This window comes from Nerophis lumbriciformis, linkage group LG18 (genome assembly GCF_033978685.3).
Source record: "Nerophis lumbriciformis linkage group LG18, RoL_Nlum_v2.1, whole genome shotgun sequence".
NCBI lineage: Eukaryota > Metazoa > Chordata > Actinopteri > Syngnathiformes > Syngnathidae > Nerophis > Nerophis lumbriciformis.
Genome location: NC_084565.2, coordinates 25277501 through 25299076, shown reverse-complemented (window position 1 = coordinate 25299076; position 21576 = coordinate 25277501). Strand labels below are relative to the sequence as shown.

At 42.9% G+C, this 21576-nt stretch overlaps 1 protein-coding gene across 4 annotated transcripts in view; it reads left to right on the top strand.

Annotated features, from left to right (window-relative positions):
* celf5a (cugbp, Elav-like family member 5a) overlaps positions 1 to 21576 on the top strand; it is a 691759-nt gene that overhangs the window by 608687 nt on the left and 61496 nt on the right. For 3 of the 4 annotated variants that reach the window (XM_061977890.1, XM_061977891.1, XM_061977889.1), the window contains exon 7: positions 20759 to 20927. In XM_061977890.1, the coding sequence (XP_061833874.1) occupies positions 20759 to 20927 (169 nt within the window). The remainder of the gene's footprint in view (positions 1 to 20758; positions 20928 to 21576) is intronic. The other variant, XM_061977892.2, reaches the window with a different exon arrangement.

Sequence of the window (21576 nt, the reverse complement as noted above, 5' to 3'; positions counted from 1 at the left end):
TGTCACGTACGCAACTTTGGGGACTTTGGGGAAATATATGTTCTGTATGAACTTTGGGGAAGTGAACGGTACTTTGGACTGTTGGATTGAGTGTGTTGTGCAGGTGTTTGAGTTGTATTGGCGGGTTATATGGACGGGAGGGGGGAGGTGTTTGTTATCCGGGATTAATTTGTGGCATATTAAATATAAGCTTGGTTGTGTTGTGGCTAATAGAGTATATATATGTCTTGTGTTTATTTACTGTTTTAGTCATTCCCAGCTGAATATCAGGTCCCACCCGCCTCTCACAGCATCTTCCCTATCTGAATCGCTCCCACTGCCCTCTAGTCCTTCACTCTCACTTTCCTCATCCACGAATCTTTCATCCTCGCTCAAATTAATGAGGAAATCGTCGCTTTCACGGTCCGAATCGCTCTCGCTGCTGGTGGCCATGATTGTAAACAATGTGCAGATGTGAGGAGCTCCACAACCTGTGACGTCACGCTACTCGTCTGTTACTTCCGGTACAGGCAAGGCTTTTTTTTTTATCAGCGACCAAAAGTTGCGAACTTTATCGTCGATGTTCTCTACTAAATCCTTTCAGCAAAAATATGGCAATATCGGGAAATGATCAAGTATGACACATAGAATGGACCTGCGAATCCCCGTTTAAATAAGAAAATCGCATTTCAGTAGGCCTTTAATCACAAGTGTCTCAAAGGGCTGCACAAGCCACAACGACATCCTCGGCTCAGATCTCACATCAGGGCAAGAAAAAACTCAACCCAATGGGATACAATGAGAAACCTTGGAGGGGACCGCAGATGTGGGGACCCCCACCCCGCGCCACCCTGGGCGACCGGTGCAATGGACGTGGAGTGGATCTAGTTAATAGTGTGAGAGTCCAGTCCAAAGTGGGGCCAGCAGGGGGTCATCTTGAGTGGAGACAAGTCAGCAGCGCAGAGACATCCCCGACTGATGCACAGATGAGTGGTCCACCCCGGGTACCAACTTTGAACAGCTAGTGCATCATCTCTGGTCACCTATATTTGTTCTCTTCCCTTGTTGTTTCTTGCTGCTTTGAAGGCTCTATTCAACTTACCGGTGAAGGAAACGGATGATCCCCATTTGCCACCTTCATAAAATTATGCAAATGACAGTAATAGATAGCAGAGGCAGGGCGAGGCTAATGGATGAGATGCCAAGCGTTGGGTATCCTGCAGCGGGACAGCCGCTTTCACGTTACCTGACAGCAGCACTGAGAGAAAATAATTGGCTTTTTTTTTACCCCCCGCTTCCCTGCCCTGTCGCAGGGTTCGCCATGCAAATACATCGGAGGCGAGCGGCGCTCCATCCGACCTCCGTTTTGCAATATCGTCATTAGCATTAGCGCCAGTGGCAGAGGAGTTTGATTTTTGCTTAGTCCTGGACCACGGCCATCATCATCACACCCCCCCTTCCGACAAATGGCAGCTATGCAGAATTAAACAGGACAAGCGGCACAACCTGCAAATCATTATTGATTCCCTACGAACTGCAAACACACAGTGGCTTTTATTCTTAATTGGACATCCAATTCTAATGTTATTGATCTAACCAGAGGTGTCAAAGAGGAGGGGTAAGTAGGGTTTGTATGGAGGCACCGAGCACACCTAAATGTGTATTTATTTATTTGTATTTATTTATTTACAGACAATTTTATATGACATTATTGTTTATTTTGTCAATATCAGAGTTCGTTCTGCAAAAGGCTAATCCCTAGAAGCGTACAGTTTATGGATAGGGACCCACAATTAAAATATACAGTACAGGCCAAAAGTTAGGACACATCTTCTCATTCAATGTGTTTTCTTTATTTTCATGACTATTTACATTGTACAAACCCCGTTTCCATATGAGTTGGGAAATTGTGTTAGATGTAAATATAAACGGACTACAATGATTTGCAAATCCTTTTCAACCCATATTCAATTGAATGCACTACAAAGACAAGATATTTGATGTTCAAACTCATAAACTTTTTTTTTTTTTTGCAAATAATAATTAACTTAGAATTTCATGGCTGCAATACGTGCCAAATAGTTGGGAAAGGGCATGTTCACCACTGTGTTACATGGCCTTTCCTTTTAACAACACTCAGTAAACATTTGGGAACTGAGGAGACACATTTTGAAGCTTCTCAGGTGGAATTCTTTCCCATTCTTGCTTGATGTACAGCTTAAGTTGTTCAACAGTCCGGGGGTCTCCGTTGTGGTATTTTAGGCTTCATAATGCGCCACACATTTTCAATGGGAGACAGATCTGGACTACAGGCAGGCCAGTCTAGTACCCGCACTCTTTTACTATGAAGCCACGTTGATGTAACACGTGGCTTGGCATTGTCTTGCTGAAATAAGCAGGGGCGTCCATGGTAACGTTCCTTGGATGGCAACATATGTTGCTCCAAAACCTGTATGTACCTTTCAGCATTAATGGCGCCTTCACAGATGTGTAAGTTACCCATGTCTTGGGCACTAATACACCCCCATACCATCACAGATGCTGGCTTTTGAACTTTGCGCCTATAACAATCCGGATGGTTCTTTTCCTCTTTGGTCCGGAGGACACGACGCCCACAATTTCCAAAAACAATTTGAAATGTGGACTCGTCAGACCACAGAACACTTTTCCACTTTGTATCAGTCCATCTTAGATGAGCTCAGGCCCAGCGAAGCCGACGGCGTTTCTGGGTGTTGTTGATAAACGGTTTTCGCCTTGCATAGGAGAGTTTTAACTTGCACTTACAGATGGAACGACCAACTGTAGTTACTGACAGTGGGTTTCTGAAGTGTTCCTGAGCCCATGTGGTGATATCCTTTACACACTGATGTCGCTTGTTGATGCAGTACAGCCTGAGGGATCGAAGGTCACGGGCTTAGCTGCTTACGTGCAGTGATTTCTCCACATTCTCTGAACCCTTTGATGATTTTACGGACCGTAAATGGTGAAATCCCTAAATTCCTTGCAATAGCTGGTTGAGAAAGGTTTTTCTTAATCTGTTCAACAATTTGCTCACGCATTTGTTGACAAAGTGGTGACCCTCACCCCATCCTTGTTTGTAAATGACTGAGCATTTCATGGAATCTATTTTTATACCCAATCGTGGCACCCACCTGTTCCCAATTTGCCTGTTCACCTGTGGGATGTTCCAAATAAGTGTTTGATGAGCATTCCTCAACTTTATCAGTATTTATTGCCACCTTTCCCAACTTCTTTGTCACGTGTTGCTGGCATCAAATTCTAAAGTTAATGATTATTTGAAAAAAAAAAAAGTTTATCAGTTTGAACATCAAATATGTTGTCTTTGTAGCATATTCAACTGAATATGGGTTGAAAATGATTTGCAAATAATTGTATTCCATGTATATTTTCATCTAACACAATTTCCCAACTCATATGGAAACGGGGTTTGTAGATTGTCACTGAAGGCATCAACACTCTGAATGAACACATGTGGAGTTATGTACTTAACAAAAAAAGCTGAAATAACTGAAAACATGTTTTATATTCTCGTTTCTTCAAAATAGCCACCCTTTGCTCTGATTACTTTTTCGCACACTCTTGGCATTCTCTCCATGAGCTTCAAGAGGTAGTCACCTGAAAGGGTTTTCACTTCACAGGTGTGCTTGAAGCTCATCAAGAGAATGCCGAGATTGTGCAAAGCAGTTATCGGAGCAAAGGGTGGCTATTTTGAAGAAACTAGAATATTAAAAACATGTTTTCAGTTATTTCACCTCTTTTTGTTAAGTACATAACTCCACATGTTCATTGACATGCCTTCAGTGACAATCGACAATGTAAATAGTCATGAAAATAAAGAAAAGGTGTGTCCAAACTTCTGGCCTGTACTGTACACCATCATATAATATACAAAATACAGTACAATACACTTCATATATAAATCTACCCACCCAATACCCATTTAGGTCTTTGATTGATTGATTTCAACTTTTATTAGTAGATTGCACAGTACAGTACATATTCCGTACAATTGACCACTAAATGGTAACACCCGAATAACTTTTTCAACTTGTTTAAGTCGGGGTCCACTTTAATCAATTCATGGTAAAAAAGCAAGGTGATCTGGAGACCCAAATGATAAAGACCCAAGTTATGCAACTAATGGGAAATCCTCAGCCCTGTGGGGTGTGCTAAATATATTATAACGTAACAATAAATGTTGCTTCAATAATATATATTTGTATAGCATTTTTCAGAATGTAGCACAAAGTGCTTCACATTTAAAACAGCGTCTCGCGCCCTCATTACATAAGTCCAACCCCAGGCTCAAATAGTCCCCACCCGCCCCCATAAACCCCCTTAAACCCCCAAGCAAGGAGAAACCAGGTGAGAAAAAAACTAACTTATAAATATGTTCGTTAAAAAAAAAACAATGTTGTAAAATGCTAATATAAAATTAAAATGGGCGTGATAGTTCAATATTAAGGTTGCTTGAACCTAATTAAGAACGTCTGAGGCTACCAAGTCCCCCGTCATAAAAATGCAAATTGGTCCGTTCCACCTGGATAGTGGAACGCTCCACTCACCACAGACGTCTTAGACACCATGAAAACTCGCATTTAAGTGTGCACTTACATTTTGGAACAAGGATGAGGTGAAAGAAGTAAGGTTGAAATATAATAAATATATCTGTGGCAGCATAGGAGAAAGTTATGTGCAAGTTGCATTGTGCGCACATAACTGTGGTGCGTTCAAGGACCCTCGGTTAAATTTAGAAAGGTTTTAAAGACAGGGAGAGCCTTAAAACCCAGGATATACACTAATATTAAGGTAATCATAATAATAATGGTGTATTATAATGATTATTAATATTACCCACTGATGATAATCCTTGGTAAATTAGCTCATCTTGACTTTACACTCTGAAGTAAAGGAACATTTGACATATGTATAATCATATTTAAGTAAATATTGACAGGTTATGCATATTTTTTCCTATTATATTATGTCCACTCTATATTTAATTTTTTGCCACAACATTTTTTCATTTAGGATGGTTTTATCTACTGTAGATACACCATATTGCCAAAAGTATTTGGCCACATATGAATTTAAAGTGCCATCTCATTCCTAACCCATAGGGTTCAATATGATGTCCACCTTTTGCACCTATTACAGCTTCAAATCTTCTGGGAAGGCTGTCCACAAGGTTGCGGAGTATGTTTATAGGAATTTTTGACCAATTTTTCCAAAAGTGCATTGGTGAGGTCACACACTGATGTTGGTCGAGAAGGCCTGGCTCTCAGTCTTCGTTCTAATTCATTCCAAAGGTGTTCTATCGGGTTTAGGTCAGGACTCTGTGCAGGCCAGTCAAGTTCATCCACACCAGACACTGGCATACATGTCTTTATGGACCTTGCTTTGTGCACTGGTGCACAGTCATGTTGGAAGAGGAAGGGGCCCGCTCCAAACTGTTCCCACAAGGTTGGGAGCATGGAATTGTCTAAAAGGTTGTGGTATCCTAGAGCATTCAAAGTTCCTTTCATGGGAACTAAGGGGGCTGAAAAACAACCCTACACCATAATTCCTCCTCCACCAAATTTTACACTCGACACAGTGCAGTCCGAAATGTACCGTTCTCCTGGGAACCTCCAAACCCAGACTCGTCCATCATATTGCCAGATGGAAAAGCGTGATTCATCACTCCAGAGAAGGCGTCTCCACTGCTCTAGAGTCCAGTGGCGACGTGCTTTACACCACTGCATCCGACGCTTTGCATTTGACTTGGTGATGTATGGCTTAGATACAGCTGTTCGGCCATGGAAACCCATTCCATGAAGCTCTCTGCGTACTGTACGTGGGCTAATTGGAAGCTCACATGAAGTTTGGAGCTCTGTAGCAACTGACTGTGCAGAAAGTCTTTGCACTATGCGCTTCAGCATCCGCTGACCCCTCTCTGTCAGTTTACGTGGCCTACCACTTGTTGGCTGAGTTGCTGTTGTTCCCAAACTCTTCGATTTTCTTATAAACAAGCCGACAGTGGATTTCGGAATATTTAGGAGCGTGGAAATTTCACGACTGGATTTGTTGCACAGATGGCATCCTATGACAGTTCCACGCTGGAAATCACTGAGCTCCTGAGAGCGGCCCATTCTTTCACAAATGTTTGTGGTGCTTGATTCTATACACCTGAAGTGATTAGGACACCTGATTCTGATTATTTGGATGGCTGGCCAAATACTTTTGGCAATATAGTGTATGTTTTGGATACCATATTTAAAAGAAATAGATACAATTACTGTTTTAAAAAGGTAGTTTCGACTAAATACATGCAATAATGTGTTTTTAGTGCCTCTAAACATCTGTAAACAAGTGTTTGTGTGTACACCCTTGAGTCCTGTGAATGGTGGTCCAGAATTTGGATCTGCGCCCCTGGATATAACACCAATTAACAACACACGTTATATCAAGACACATAGGCTTAAAGGCCTACTGAAATGCGATTTTCTTATTCAAACGGGGATAGCAGGTCCATTCTATGTGTCATACTTGATCATTTCGCGATATTGCCATATTTTTGCTGAAAGCGATTTTGGTCGCTGATAAAAAAGCCTTGCCTGTACCGGAAGTAGCAGACGAGTAGCGTGACGTCACAGGTTGTGGAGCTCCTCACATCTGCACATTGTTTACAATCATGGCCACCAGCAGCGAGAGCGATTCGGACCGAGAAAGCGACGATTTCCCCATTAATTTGAGCGAGGATGAAAGATTTGTGGATGAAGAAAGTGAGAGTGAAGGACTGGAGGGCAGTGGGAGCGATTCAGATAGGGAAGATGCTGTGAGAGGCGGGTGGGACCTGATAGTCAGCTGGGAATGACTAAAACAGTAAATAAACACAAGACATATATATATACTCTATTAGCCACAACACAACCAGGCTTATATTTAATATGCCACAAATTAATCCCGCATAACAAACACCTCCCCCCTCCCGTCCATACAACCCGCCAATACAACTCAAACACCTGCACAACACACTCAATCCCACAGCCCAAAGTACCGTTCACCTCCCCAAAGTTCATACAGCACATATATTTCCCCAAAGTCCCCAAAGTTACGTACGTGACATGCACATAGCGGCACACACGTACGGGCAAGCGATCAAATGTTTGGAAGCCGCAGCTGCATGCGTACTCACAGTACCGCGTCTGCGCATCCAACTCAAAGTCCTCCTTGTAAGATTCTCTGTTGTCCCAGTTCTCCACAGGCCAATGGTAAAGCTTGACTGTCATCTTCCGGGAATGTAAACAATGAAACACCGGCTGTGTTTGTGTTGCTGCAGTCGGCCGCAATACACCGCTTCCCACCTACAGCTTTCTTCTTTGCTGTCTCCATTGTTCATTGAACAAATTGCAAAAGATTCACCAACACAGATGTCCAGAATACTGTGGAATTTTGCGATGAAAACAGACGACTTAATAGCTGGCCACCATGCTGTCCCAAAATGTCCTCTACAATCTGTGACGTCACGCGCTGACGTCATCATACCGAGACGTTTTCAGCAGGATATTCCGCGCGGAATTTAAAATTGCACTTTAGTAAGCTAACCCGGCCGTATTGGCATGTGTTGCAATGTTAAGATTTCATCATATATAATATATAAACTATCAGACTGCGTGGTCGGTAGTAGTGGGTTTCAGTAGGCCTGTAGTAGTTTTAGAACCGTACAATTGCCTTTCAAACATGTGAGGAGTGTCATGACTTGGACTGTGGAGTTTTTGTTTTCCCAAGATGCAAGAGAATTTGGATCGGACATGGCTTGAAGGTGGGTACATGATTTATTTAACACTATAATTACAAAGAAAGGATTAAACAAAAAGAGCGCACAGGGGCGGAGGTACAAAACAAGACTATAAAACACAAAACTTGCACATTGGCAGAAACTATGAACAATTAAACAAAATACTAACTGTGGCTTAATAAACAAACTTACTGTGGCATGGGATCGTGAACAGGGCTTGAAACGCGAGGATAGCAGGGTGAGAAAGGCTATGACTCCAGGACGAACAACAGAAAATGAAAAGCTTAAATAACACAGACATGATTAACAACAGGTGCGTGACTCAAAACAGGTGCGTGACATGACAGGTGAAACTAATGGGTAACTATGGTGACAAGACAAGGGAGTGAAAAAGCCAGAAACTAAACAAAACATGACTAAGACAAAACATGATTACACATACATGACAGAACTCCCCCCTTACGGACAGATCCCAGATGTCCAAGAAAAAACTTAACAAGAGTCATGGGAGGGCGGGAGGGGGACATGGCGGTGGGTCGCCAGCCCAAGTGGCCCTGAATCCATCGAGGCATAGTCATGTGGCGGCGGCGAGTGGAACGCCGATGCAGCAGGCGAGGTGGGCGACCCGGGACAGGCCACATCCGTGGCCGACTGGGAGGTGGGCGCACTTGGCGTGGCGGGCGACCAGGTAGCGGCCATATCCGTGGCCGACGAGGAGACAGGCGCGTCGTCATCTTTGCAGGCGTGGAAGCTCGGCGTGGCACGTCAGGCGGCGAAACTCGGCGTGGGTCTTGGTCTTGGCATGGCGGGTCTTGGTCTAGGTCTTGGCATGGCGGGTCTTGGTCTTGGCATGGCGGGTCTTGGTCTTGGCATGGCGGGTCTTCGTCTTGGTCTTGGTGTGGGTCTTTGTCTTGGTGTGGGTCTTTGTCTTGGTGTGGGTCTTTGTCTTGGTCTTGGTGTGGGTCTTGGTCTTGGTCTTGGTCTTGGTCTTGGTGTGGGTCTTGGTCTTGGCATGGAGGGTCTTGGTCTAGGCATGGAGGGTCTTGGTCTAGGCATGGAGGGGCTTGGTCTTGGCATGGAGGGTCTTGGTCTTGAACTTGGCGTGGAGGGTCTTGGTCTTGGACTTGGCGTGGAGGGTGTTGGTCTTGGACTTGGCGTGGAGGGTCTTGGACTTGGCGTGGAGGGTCTTGGTCTTGGCTTGGCAGTGCTTGGCGGCGTGGAGCTGGTACCGGAGCTTGGCATGATGCGGCTAGGCGTGGTGCGGGTACTGGAGTCTGCCGTGGAACTAGGCGTGGTGGAGCTGGTGCTAGCCTTGGTGCGGCGACAGGTGCTAGCCGAGGTGCAGCGACAGGTGCTAGCCGAGGTGCAGCGACAGGTGCTAGCCGAGGTGCAGCGGCAGGTGCTAGCCTTGGAGCAGCGGCAGGTGCTAGCCTTGGAGCAGCGGCAGGTGCTAGCCTTGGAGCAGCTAGCCGTGGTGCTAGCCTTGGAGCAGCTAGCCGTGGTGCTAGCCTTGGAGCAGCTAGCCGTGGTGCTAGCCGTGGAGCAGGTGGAGGTGGCCTAGCTGGGGGTTGCGGCTTGGCAGGTCGGAAGACTGGTGAGGGCGGTCGTGCTGGAGGCTGTGGCTTGACGGGTCGGAAGACTGGTGAGGGCGGTCGTGCTGGAGGCTGTGGCTTGACAGGTCGGAAGACTGGTGGTGGCGGCCGTGCTGGAGGCTGTGGCTTGGCATGGTGATGCCGAGCCACCCCACCAACACAGCCCCCGACCCCAGCCCCCCCCCTCAAGGGGCGGATACCAGACGCGCTCCCTGCGGTCTGGAACTCTCTGTAGGGGTGGGCGGAGGAGGGCAGAAACTTCCCCATTAAATTGTCCAAATTGTCTTTTTTGTACCTGTGTTTTTGTGGGTGAAAAAAAAATTTTTTTTGTGACTTGGGCGTGACTTGAGTCCTGGGGGGCGGGGCATGAAATTTGGGTGGCTTGTCTTGACAGGATCTAATGTTCAAAATCATATTTTGGTAGTGTTGAATCATGGTCATGGGATTGGAGTCTTTTGCTGGAGGTGAGTGATCAAAAGAAAAAGAGTTGAAAAAAAAATCCTGGTCTGTGACGTCATTTTGGAGCTGCGGAGCTGGCAGCAGCCTGCTTCCGCCCGGAGTGGGAGGAGCCTGCGGGAGCGCTGCGTGTGGTCTGCTCGCCTTCCCTGACGTCCTCGGTCTGGAGCGGCGCTTCCGGGATTGCGGTGACGCAGCCTCGTCCTCGGACCAAATGGAGCTAATAGGAATAAGTTTCCCATTTGGCCCCCACGTCAGGTCTCGCTCCGCCATGGCTCCTAACGACTCCCAACTTCCTTCTTCGACCAAATTCTTTGCGGGAAAGCGATTAGCTGGAGTCATAATGTCATGACTTGGACTGTGGAGTTTTTGTTTTCCCAAGATGCAAGAGAATTTGGATCGGACATGGCTTGAAGGTGGGTACATGATTTATTTAACACTATAATTACAAAGAAAGGATCAAACAAAAAGCGCGCACAGGGGCGGAGGTACAAAACTAGACTATAAAACACAAAACTTGCACATTGGCAGAAACTATGAACAATTAAACAAAATACTAACTGTGGCTTAATAAACAAACTTACTGTGGCATGGGATCGTGAACAGGGCTTGAAACGCGAGGATAGCAGGGTGAGAAAGGCTATGACTCCAGGACGAACAACAGAAAATGAAAGCTTAAATAACACAGACATGATTAACAACAGGTGCGTGACTCAAAACAGGTGCGTGACATGACAGGTGAAACTAATGGGTAACTATGGTGACAAGACAAGGGAGTGAAAAAGCCAGAAACTAAACAAAACATGACTAAGACAAAACATGATTACACAGACATGACAAGGAGGCTGTCTGCCACAGGTTGGACTGTAACACTGAGTACCAAAATACGACGGTGGTATGGGAATCAAAACTCCTCAAATAAGCTTTGAAACACTTGGAAATTATTCCAAAGTGAGTTCCTTTGTGCCACAAATGATTCATTCACTGGACATATTTTAAGCAAAAGTTATCTTTTTGCTAGAAATGTAACAAAAAAGTCTCAGAATATATGACGGGATGTAGTTCATGCAGTTCTCTAGGCATGCATTTAGCATGTGACCTGCAAGAAGAATGTCGTGTGGTAAATGTACTGAAAGGGTGGTGGGGGTGGCGGTTATTACCATGCAGGGTGTAGCGGTGCATGGAAGCATATGAATAAACACTGTAGGCTTTATTTGGGGGAAGCTGCATTCATGCTAAGCAGAAATGCAAAGTGAGGGCCTATTGATTTTCATCTTCTGTTGAGGCTTCTTCGTCCAGGGGGTGGGAATTGACTGCAGTTTCTTTTTGTGACACATCCAGTAAATTACCAACATGCCGTGGAATCCGAGTTGCTAGTTTTGCCTGTTTATAAATACAGTGGTATCGATCGACGCCCGGATTCAGGGTCATCACAGAGGAATGTGATGCTCAACACTTGTCAGGAAAACACAACTGTGCTCCTAGAGAATGAGGAGAGTTGTTTTCACTGCTGACAGTATTGTTCTTGTTGCCAGTTTTAAACTCATTTTAGGCTACATGCCTTAGAACGGGGGTGTCAAAACGAACAGGTTTTATGAGGCCCACGTGATGAGTTTGCGAAGTATAAAAATGAGCCGAAATTTTTAAATAAAAGAAACTGCTGTTCTAAATGTGTCCACTAGATGTCGCAATAGCAATTCTTTGTATCTTTGTAGATGATACTACATATGTAAAATCAAACTACATAAATAACATCCTGTAATTTGATTTTGAAATTATTTTTTTATCTTGATAGATTGAAAATTAACAGTGTTGACTGATGAACAATATCACATAACTTATTCAGAAAGTGTCAGGTTCAAACACTGATGACATCTATTAAACAGACAAAGAAGCAAGGAATTAAACAGAGACTGAATTCAATTTAGCTCATTGAGGAGAAACGTCTGGGCTGTACTTTTTGTACAGTCTTCCACCACGCTCCGGCGAAAGATTGTACGCCTCCTCTTTTATTTGGACTTTCCCTGATTACATGGCAACAGCTGTTTCTAAAGGAAAGGGGGTCGTAAACAGCCGTCGCCTTTGGTTACAAAACAGTTCAAAGAAATGGTGCCTGGAGGGGGGTCAGGTCCTGCTTTCTCTCCGCTTTGTAGATCTCGGGTCAAGACAAAATCTTCCTGTGGATTACAATACATCAAAGAAACCGACACCTTCATGTCGCTTCCCATCCTACACAGTGGAGGTTTAGAAGCCTTTTGATTGGTAAGATCAGAGACAGCTTTTGTCTGCTCGCCGGGAACTCATAGCAACACAAAGTTTTGTGATAACTCACATACAATTATTCTGACAGAAAGTATAAATAACGACAACAAAAAGATAGAATACTATTAAACGCAACATGTAAGTGTAAAAAAAAACAAAAATAAAAAACAACAAGATTATGATTTGTACAATTTCAGAATATGCTTGTTCTATTTTTAAACAAAGAAAACAATCTGAAGTCGTCTTTATTTTTAAGTTATCGTGCCGTGATTTTACCAGTCGGGCCCACTTGGGAGTATATTTTTCTCCATGTGGCCCCCAATCTAAAATGAGTTTGACACCCCTGCCTTAGAACCTATTTGTAGCCAGTGCAGAGGGAAAAGGGAAGGTTTTGCATTAGGGACAAGAGATGCAGGCCCCCAGCCAACTAAACTGAGGGCTTTGTGGTAAAACAAAAAAAAGTTTGTAGTGCCTTATTTTTTCACTACAGTTGTACTTTGGTTTCATTAATCTGACCAAATCACACAAAAAAGGAAATAAGTGTTAATAAACAATGTTAGAATTAATTGAAATATAATGAACCAGTTTCAGACAATTAATATAAACACATTTTATACAGAATACCTATTGTTTACAATTGATTCAATTCAATGGTGTTTCACACCTTTATTATCAAAGTGTTGTTACTTGCAATTTTCATTGGCCCCACAGTCGCTTATTTTGCTGTGGTACTGGTTTGTTATGTGCCATGTTTAGCCACACGATAAACAAGACGGCGCACGAAAACATCCTTCAAAAAACGAATCCTACCAAAAGTGGGACATAAAAAAAATCAGGTACCGCTGTGTATCTCTTTTATATATACAAACCCCAAATCCAGTGAAGTTGGCACGTTGTGTAATTCGTAAATAAAAACAGAATACAATGATTTGAAAATCCTTTTCAACTTATATTCAATTGAATAGACTGCAAAGACAAGATATTTAATGTTCGAAGTGAGACAATTTTTTTTTTTGCAAATCATTAACTTTGAATGTAATGGCAGCAACACATTGCAAAAAAGTTGGCACAGGGGCATTTTTACCACTGTGTTACATGGCCTTTCCTTTTAACAACACTCAGTAAACGTTTGGGAACTGTGGAGACCAATTTTTTAAGCTTTTCAGGTGGAATTTTTCCCCATTCTCGCTTGATGTACAGCTTGAGTTGTTCAACAGTCCGGGGTCTCTGTTGTCGTATTTTAGGCTTCATAATGCGCCACACATTTTCAATGGGAGACAGGTCTGGACTACAGGCAGACCAATCTAGTACCCGCACTCTTACTACGAAGCCACGCTGTTGTAACACGTGGCTTGGCATTGTCTTGCTGAAATAAGCAGGGGCGTCCATGAAAAAGATATTGCTTGGATGGCAACATATGTTGATCAAATTTATGCAAGCTGACCTCTTCTTTAGTTGTATTGCTACAACCTGCAACAATGGATGTGGCAGCCATATTTGATAATTCCTTTAAAATATGAATATATCGTGATTTTGGATGAAGATGCTACCAAGATGCATACACTATATAGCTAAAGGTATTTGGCCACCCAACCAAATGATCAGAATCAGGTGTCCTAATCACTTGGCCCGGCCACAGGTGTATAAAATCAAGCACTTAGGCATGGAGACTGTTTCTACAAACATTTTTGAAAGAATGGGCCGCTCTCAGGAGCTCGGTGATTTCCAGCGTGGAACTGTCATAGGATGCCACCTGTGCAACAAATCCAGTCGGGAAATGTATTCGTTGCCAGGAGAACAGTACATTTCGGACTGCGATGTGCCGAGTGTGAAATATGGTGGAGGAGGAATTATGGTGTGGGGTTGTTTATCAGGAGTTTGACTTGGCCCCTAAGTTCCAGTGAAAATAACTTTGAATGCTCCAGGATACCAAAACATTTTGGACAATTCCATGCTCCTAATCTTGTGGGAACAGTTTGGAGCGGGTGCACCAGTGCACAAAGCAAGGTCCATAAAGACATGGATGACAAAGTCTGGTGTGGATGAACTTGCCTGGCCTGCACAGAGTCTTGACCTAAACCCGATAGAACACCTTTGGGATGAATTAGAACGGAGACTGAGAGCCAGGCCCTCTCGACCAACATCAGTGTGTGACCTCACCAATGCGCTTTTGGAAGAATGGTGGAAAATTCCTATAAACACACTCCGCAACTTTGTGGACAGCCTTCCCAGAAGAGTTGAAGCTGTAATAGCTGCAAAAAGGTGGACCGACATCATATTGAACCCTATGGGTTAGGAATGGGATGGCACTTCAAGTTCATATGTGGCCAAATACTTTTGGCAATATGGTAGATAAAACCATCCTAAATAACACTTTTTGTGGCAAAAAAATTAAATATAGAGTGGACAGAATATAATAGGAAAAAAATGTACAACCTGTCATTATTCACTTAAATATGATTATAAATATGTCAAGTTTTCCTTTACTTCAGATTAGCTAATTTTAGGAATGGGATGGCACTTCAAGTTCATATGTGAGTCAAGGCAAGTGGCCAAATAATTTTGGAAATATAGTGTACCACTCAATATAAAATTGCCTATAGGTGATGTCAGCAGGCTGATACAGGCCCGCCCACATTTTGGAACTTAAAGTGGACGTTTGAAATTTAAAATGGCCTGAAAACAATCCTAAAGTCACTATTGTGTCTATTTTGGGAGGAATTTGACCTGTAGACATCCTTTTTAGGTCAAGACCTATGAAATAAGCGTTAATGTTGTCAGCATTATAGGGGCCTGTTAATGGATTGGTCCTTGTCCGTGTGTTTATCTGGAATATACACTATGCATTAGGGCTGTGAATCTTTGGGTATCCCACGATTCGATTCAATATCGATTCTTGGGCTCACGATTCGATTCAAAATCGATTTGTTTTTTTTCAATTCAACACGATTCTCGATTCAAAAACGATTTTTTTTCCCGATTCAAAAGGATTCTCTATTCATTCAATACATAGGATTTCAGCAGGATCTACCCCAGTCTGCTGACATGCAAGCAGAGTAGTAGATTTTTGTAAAAAAGCTTTTATAATTGTAAAGGACAATGTTTTATCAACTGATTGCAATAATGTAAATTTGTTTTAAAGGGGAACATTATCACCAGACCTATGTAAGCGTCAATATATACCTTGATGTTGCAGAAAAAAGACCAAATATTTTTTAAACCGATTTCCGAACTCTAAATGGGTGAATTTTGGCGAATTAAACGCCTTTCTATTATTCGCTCTCGGAGCGATGACGTCACAACGTGACGTCACATCGGGAAGCAATCCGCCATTTTCTCACTTTCGTCGGTGTGTTGTCGGAGGGTGTAACAACACGAACAGGGACGGATTCAAGTTGCACCAGTGGCCCAAAGATGCGAAATTTGTTCAAAATACGAGGCTGTGGGGAAAGCCGACGAAATGGTCAGTCGTTTGTTCGGCACACTTTACCGATGAAAGCTATGCTACGACAGAGATGGCAAGAATGAACCGAAGATGATCAAGAGAAGAATATCGACCCTAGCTTCCCTGGCCTGCTGACATCAACTCCAAAACTGGACAGATCAGCTTTCAGGAAAAGAGAGCGGATGAGGGTATGTCTACAGAAAATATTAATTGATGAAAACTTTATTCATTACTCGCGGTTTTACGTAAATTATTATACATAAACTGTGTTTACCAATAATTTAGCTTAAAAACATTTATTTTTTTCAATCATTCGAGTATATTCGGGTAGTCTTGTGTAATGCAGTATTTTGTGTCTATTTAGGTATGGTTAACCTGAGTGCTGAAATCGTGGAAAAATATATGGTCTTAGCGCGCCTGAAATGGGCTGTCTGCACTCTCAAAGTGCATGTTGTTGCCAAATGTATTTCATATGCTGTAAACCTAGTTCATAGTTGTTAGTTTCCTTTAATGCCAAACAAACACATACCAATCGTTGGTTAGAAGGCGATCGCCGAATTCGTCCTCGCTTTCTCCCGTGTCGCTGGCTGTCGTGTCGTTTTCGTCGGTTTCGCTTGCATACGGTTCAAACCGATATGGCTCAATAGCTTCAGTTGCTTCTTCAATTTCGTTTTGGCTACCTGCCTCCACACTACAACCATCCGTTTCAAAACATGCGTAATCTGTTGAATCGCTTAAGCTGCTGAAATCCGAGTCTGAATCCGAGCTAATGTCGCTATAGCTTGCTGTTCTATCCGCCATGTTTGTTTGTATTGGCATCACTGTGTGACGTCACAAGAAAATGGACGGGTGTATATAACGATGGTTAAAATCAGGCACTTTGAAGCTTTTTTTAGGGGTATTGCGTGATGGGTAAAATTTTGAAAAAAACTTCAAAAAATAAAATAAGCCACTGGGAACTGATTTTTAATGGTTTTAACCCTTCTGAAATTGTGCTAATGTTCCCCTTTAACTATTAAATGAACCAAAAATATGACTTATTTTATCTTTGTGAAAATATTGGACAGTGTGTTGTCAAGCTTATGAGATGCGATGCAAGTGTAAGCCACTGTGACACTATTGTTCATTTTATTTAATTTTTTATAAATGTCCAATGATAATGTCAATGAGGGATTTTTAATCACTGCTATGTTGAAATTGTAACTAATATTGATACTGTTGTTGATAATATTCATTTTTGTTTCATTACTTTTGGTTTGTTCTGTGTCGTGTTTGTGTCAGGCTCGTCCCTGACAGTTTAGTTATGTTTTGGTTTTTCCTCTGTCATTTCCTGTCAACGCTCTTATTTTGGTTATTTCCTGATTGTGTCCCTGAGTGCTGCTTCCCCTCAGCTGCGGCTGATTGGCACCTGGCCACACCTGGTGTCAATCAGCCAGCTGCTATTTAAACTTGCCTTCCCTTCCAGTCAGTGCTGGAGTATTGTCAATGTCGCTAATGATTGTCGAGGTCAGTGTCATTTATACTTGTCGATGTCATTTATACTTGTCTTTGTAGCTCTGTCTACTTCTGTTCACATTGCTCATGTCATAGTTCATCCTGCTTGTTTCTTGCCACATGAGTTTTGTTTATTCGCGTCACAGTAAGTGTTTTTGTTTCTTGTTCATAGTTTAGCCTTTGTGCTAGTTTCTGTTCATAGCCAAGTTTGTTATCCGCCTTGTGCGCGCCTTTTGTTTGTACCCTTTTGTTTGTTTTTTGTTATAGAGTAGTGATGGGTTGATGAGGCGTCATGAAGCGTTTCGACACATAGCAAAACTGTATTGATACTGTGTCGATACTGTGTCACTAAATACTGACATCTGCTGGACATTAAAAATCCCTACAGGCAACCTATGGACCGACTCAACTGACACTGATTTTATGACCTAGTATTTACAATAATATAAACCAAGTCATTGTATTTCATTTAGGATGATTTCATATCTTCATTTAAATAAAAATATATTTGTATCTTTTTTAGATACAATCAAGAAATAATGTGAACATGTATCATAACATGGAAATCTAAGAGAATGTGTTGTGAATGAGGATGCTTGTGGACTGCGAATTTTATTTATTTATTTATTTTTTTTACACATTTTTATTTTAAAAAAACAGTTTTTCCAACGTATTAAATTGTAGATGATTTCTCTTGGTTATTATTTCTCCGGCTGTAGAAAAGACCCGCTCACAGGGCACAGAGGAGGCGTCAGTGCGACACAGTTCGCGTATCAGTCACGTGACCGAAACAGCTCATGATTGGTCACGTGACTTTCTAAAAGCGGTACGCGCACCGACACAGGGTTTTGCTCTATAAGCTCGACGCATGCGCCGATGCATCGGTGTTGCCGGACCCATCACTAGTGTTTTTGTTTCTTGTTCATAGTTTAGCCTTTGTGCTGGTTTCTGTTCATAGCCAAGTTTGTTCTCCCCGCCTTGTGCGCGTCTTTTGTTTGTACCCTTTTGTTTGTACCCTTTTGTTTGTTTCTTGTTATAGAGTTAAATTAAATCATGTTTTCCTGGACAAAGCCTGCCATCTCTGCATCTTGGGGTTCGTCATCACCAACACAATGTGACAGATTGTGTCTCCTCTCAATTGCTTTGTTTATTGCAGTTTTAAGTGTTGCTCGGTCGGGTTTGGTTCTGGAATTGGATTGCATTGTTATGGTATTGCTGTGTATTGTTTTGTTGGATTGATTAATTAAAAATAAATTTAAAAAAATAAAGAAATAAAATACATTAAAAAATAAAAAATTAATTAAAAAAAAATGGATTTTTTAAAAATGAGAATAGATTCTGAATCGCACAACGTGAGAATCGGGATTCGATTCCGAATCGAATTTTCCCCACACCCCTACTATGCATGTTGCAGTTTTCATAAATAACGGAGCAAGTAGTACATGTCAAACTACTTCCTTAACGTAAATGACCGCCATAACCACAACACCAGGGGGAGCTCCACTAACCACGTTAAACCCAGATTCCGAACTAACAAAGGTCTTAACTCATTCTCTTTCTATGCCACATCAATGTGGAATGTGCTCCCAACAGGTATAAAAGAAAGTGCATCTCTATCCTCCTTCAAAACCGCAATAAAAGTTCACCTCCAGGCAGCTACAACCCTAAACTAACACCCTCCCCGGATTGTTAATAATCAAATGTAAACAATCAAATGCAGATACGTTTTCTTATTCTCTCTCTCTCTCTCTCTCTGCCCACTACTTGCTGTCCATATCCTACCAAGTCAGACCTACACTGTTCCAATATCCATTTCTCTGTTCTCAGTTGTTGATGACTGATGATAACAACCAAACCTAACGCCCCCCCCCCCCCCCCCCCCCCCCCCCCCCCTCCACACCCCGGATTGTAAATAATGTAAATAATTCAATGTGATTATCTTGTGTGATGACTGTATATGGCCGTGCGCGACCCGAGAGTCCCTGGTTCAATCCCCACCTAGTACAGAAAAAAGACCATTTATTTTTTTAACCGATTTCCGAACTCTAAATGGGTGAATTTTGGCGAATTAAACGCCTTTCTAATATTCGCTCTCGGAGCGATGACGTCACAACGTGACGTCACATCGGGAAGCAATCCGCCATTTTCTCAAACACCGAGTCAAATCAGCTCTGTTGTTTTCCGTTTTTTCGACTGTTTTCCGTACCTTGGAGACATCATGCCTCGTCGGTGTGTTGTCGGAGGGTGTAACAACACGAACAGGGACGGATTCAAGTTGCACCAGTGGCCCCAAGACGCGAAAGTGGCAAGAAATTGGACGTTTGTTCCGCACACTTTACCGAGGAAAGCTATGCTACGACAGAGATGGCAAGAATGTGTGGATATCCTGCGACACTCAAAGCAGATGCATTTCCAACGATAAAGTCAAAGAAATCTGTCGCCAGACCCCCATTGAATTTGCCCGAGTGTGTGAGCAATTCAGGGACAAAGGTCCTCGGTAGCACGGCAAGCAATGGCGGCAGTTTGTTCCCGCAGACGAGCGAGCTAAACCCCCTGGATGTCTTGGCTCACACCGTCCCTTATGCCACCGAAGATGATCAAGAAAATAATATCGACCCGAGCTTCCCTGGCCTGCTGACATCAACTCCAAAACTGGACAGATCAGCTTTCAGGAAAAGATAGCTGATGAGGGTATGTCTACAGAAAATATTAATTGATGAAAATTGGGCTGTCTGCACTCTCAAAGTGCATGTTGTTGCCAAATGTATTTCATATGCTGTAAACCTAGTTCATAGTTGTTAGTTTCCTTTAATGCCAAACAAACACATACCAATCGTTGGTTAGAAGGCGATCGCCGAATTCGTCCTCGCTTTCTCCCGTGTCGCTGGCTGTCGTGTCGTTTTCGTCGGTTTCGCTTGCATACGGTTCAAACCGATATGGCTCAATAGCTTCAGTTTCTTCTTCAATTTCGTTTTCGCTACCTGCCTCCACACTACAACCATCCGTTTCAATACATGCGTAATCTGTTGAATCGCTTTAGCTGCTGAAATCCGAGTCTGAATCCGAGATAATGTCGCTATAGCTTGCTGTTCTATGCGCCATGTTTGTTTGAGTTGGCATCACTATGTGACGTCACAGGAAAATGGACGGGTGTATATAACGATGGTTAAAATCAGGCACTTTGAAGCTTTTTTTAGGGATATTGCGTGATGGGTAAAATTTTGAAAAAAACTTTGGAAAATAAAATAAGCCACTGGGAACTGATTTTTAATGGTTTTAACCCTTCTGAAATTGTGATAATGTTCCCCTTTAAGTGTACATGTTGGGGCCCGTGCCTGAGTCCTCTGCAGAGCATGCAGGAGTGGTGTGAAGTTTCCGAGAGTGAGCGCATTGCAACTCCCGTGCAAAGTTTGCCTGTTCCCTGAGCGCACAGATAATGTGCACATGTCAGTGTGTTGATTTGTATGAAAGCAGGAGCAGCTGGTGACAGGCTTCCTGCTGCCAGCCCAGACAGACGCAATAAACATAGGCTGACAGGCTTCTTCTTCTCCTCCCCGCTTCCCTTTCTTCTGCTCTGCTCTACTTTCTATTTCGCCTCCACTCCACATCCATCAACCTCAACATACATCCCACCCTTGCCTCTCCCCTCCCTTCCCCCACAAACTTACTATATTTTCCCATTACCGTCTGTCCCCCTTCTCTTGTATCCTCCTTGTCCCTCTTCTTTAGCTCATGCAGCAGCAGGCGGCCATTATGGCGGCGAGCCACGGCGGTTACCTGACGCCGAGTGTGGCCGCCTACCCCGCTACGCAGATCCACCAGATGGGGGCGCTTAACATCAACAGCCTCCCGCCCACCTCCATGACCTCGGTGTCGGGTGAATTTCATCAAGCCTTAGGTGAGCACTCCGTTTCATTTCCTATCCTTGTGGTGATGTTTGTGTCTAACCCAATGATAAGCTAAATTGACCCTATTATATTATTGTTATTTATATATATAATATATATATATATATATTTATATATATATACAGCCGTGGTCAAAAGTTTACATACACTTGTAAAGAACATAATGTCATGGCTGTCTTGAGTTTCCAATAATTTCTACAACTCTTATTTTGTTTTGTGATAGAGTGATTGGAGCACAAAAAAAGCATTCTCAAAGTTTGGTTCTTTAATGAATTTATTATGAGTCTACTGAAAATGTGACCAAATCTGCTGGGTCAAAAGTGTACATATAGCAATGTTAATATTTGGCAAGTTTCACTGCAATAAGGCACTTTTGGTAGCCATCCACAAGCTTCTGGTTGAATTTTGGACCACTCCTCTTGACAAAATTGGTGCAGTTCAGCTAAATGTGTTGGTTTTTTTGACATGGACTTGTTTCTTCAGCATTGTCCACACGGAGGCCATTCTAAAACCATAATTCTAGCCTGATTTAGCCATTCCTTTACCACTTTTGACGTGTGTTTGGGGTCATTGTCCAACTGCGCCCAAGACCCAACCTCCGGGCTGATGATTTTAGGTTGTCCTGAAGAATTTTGGAAG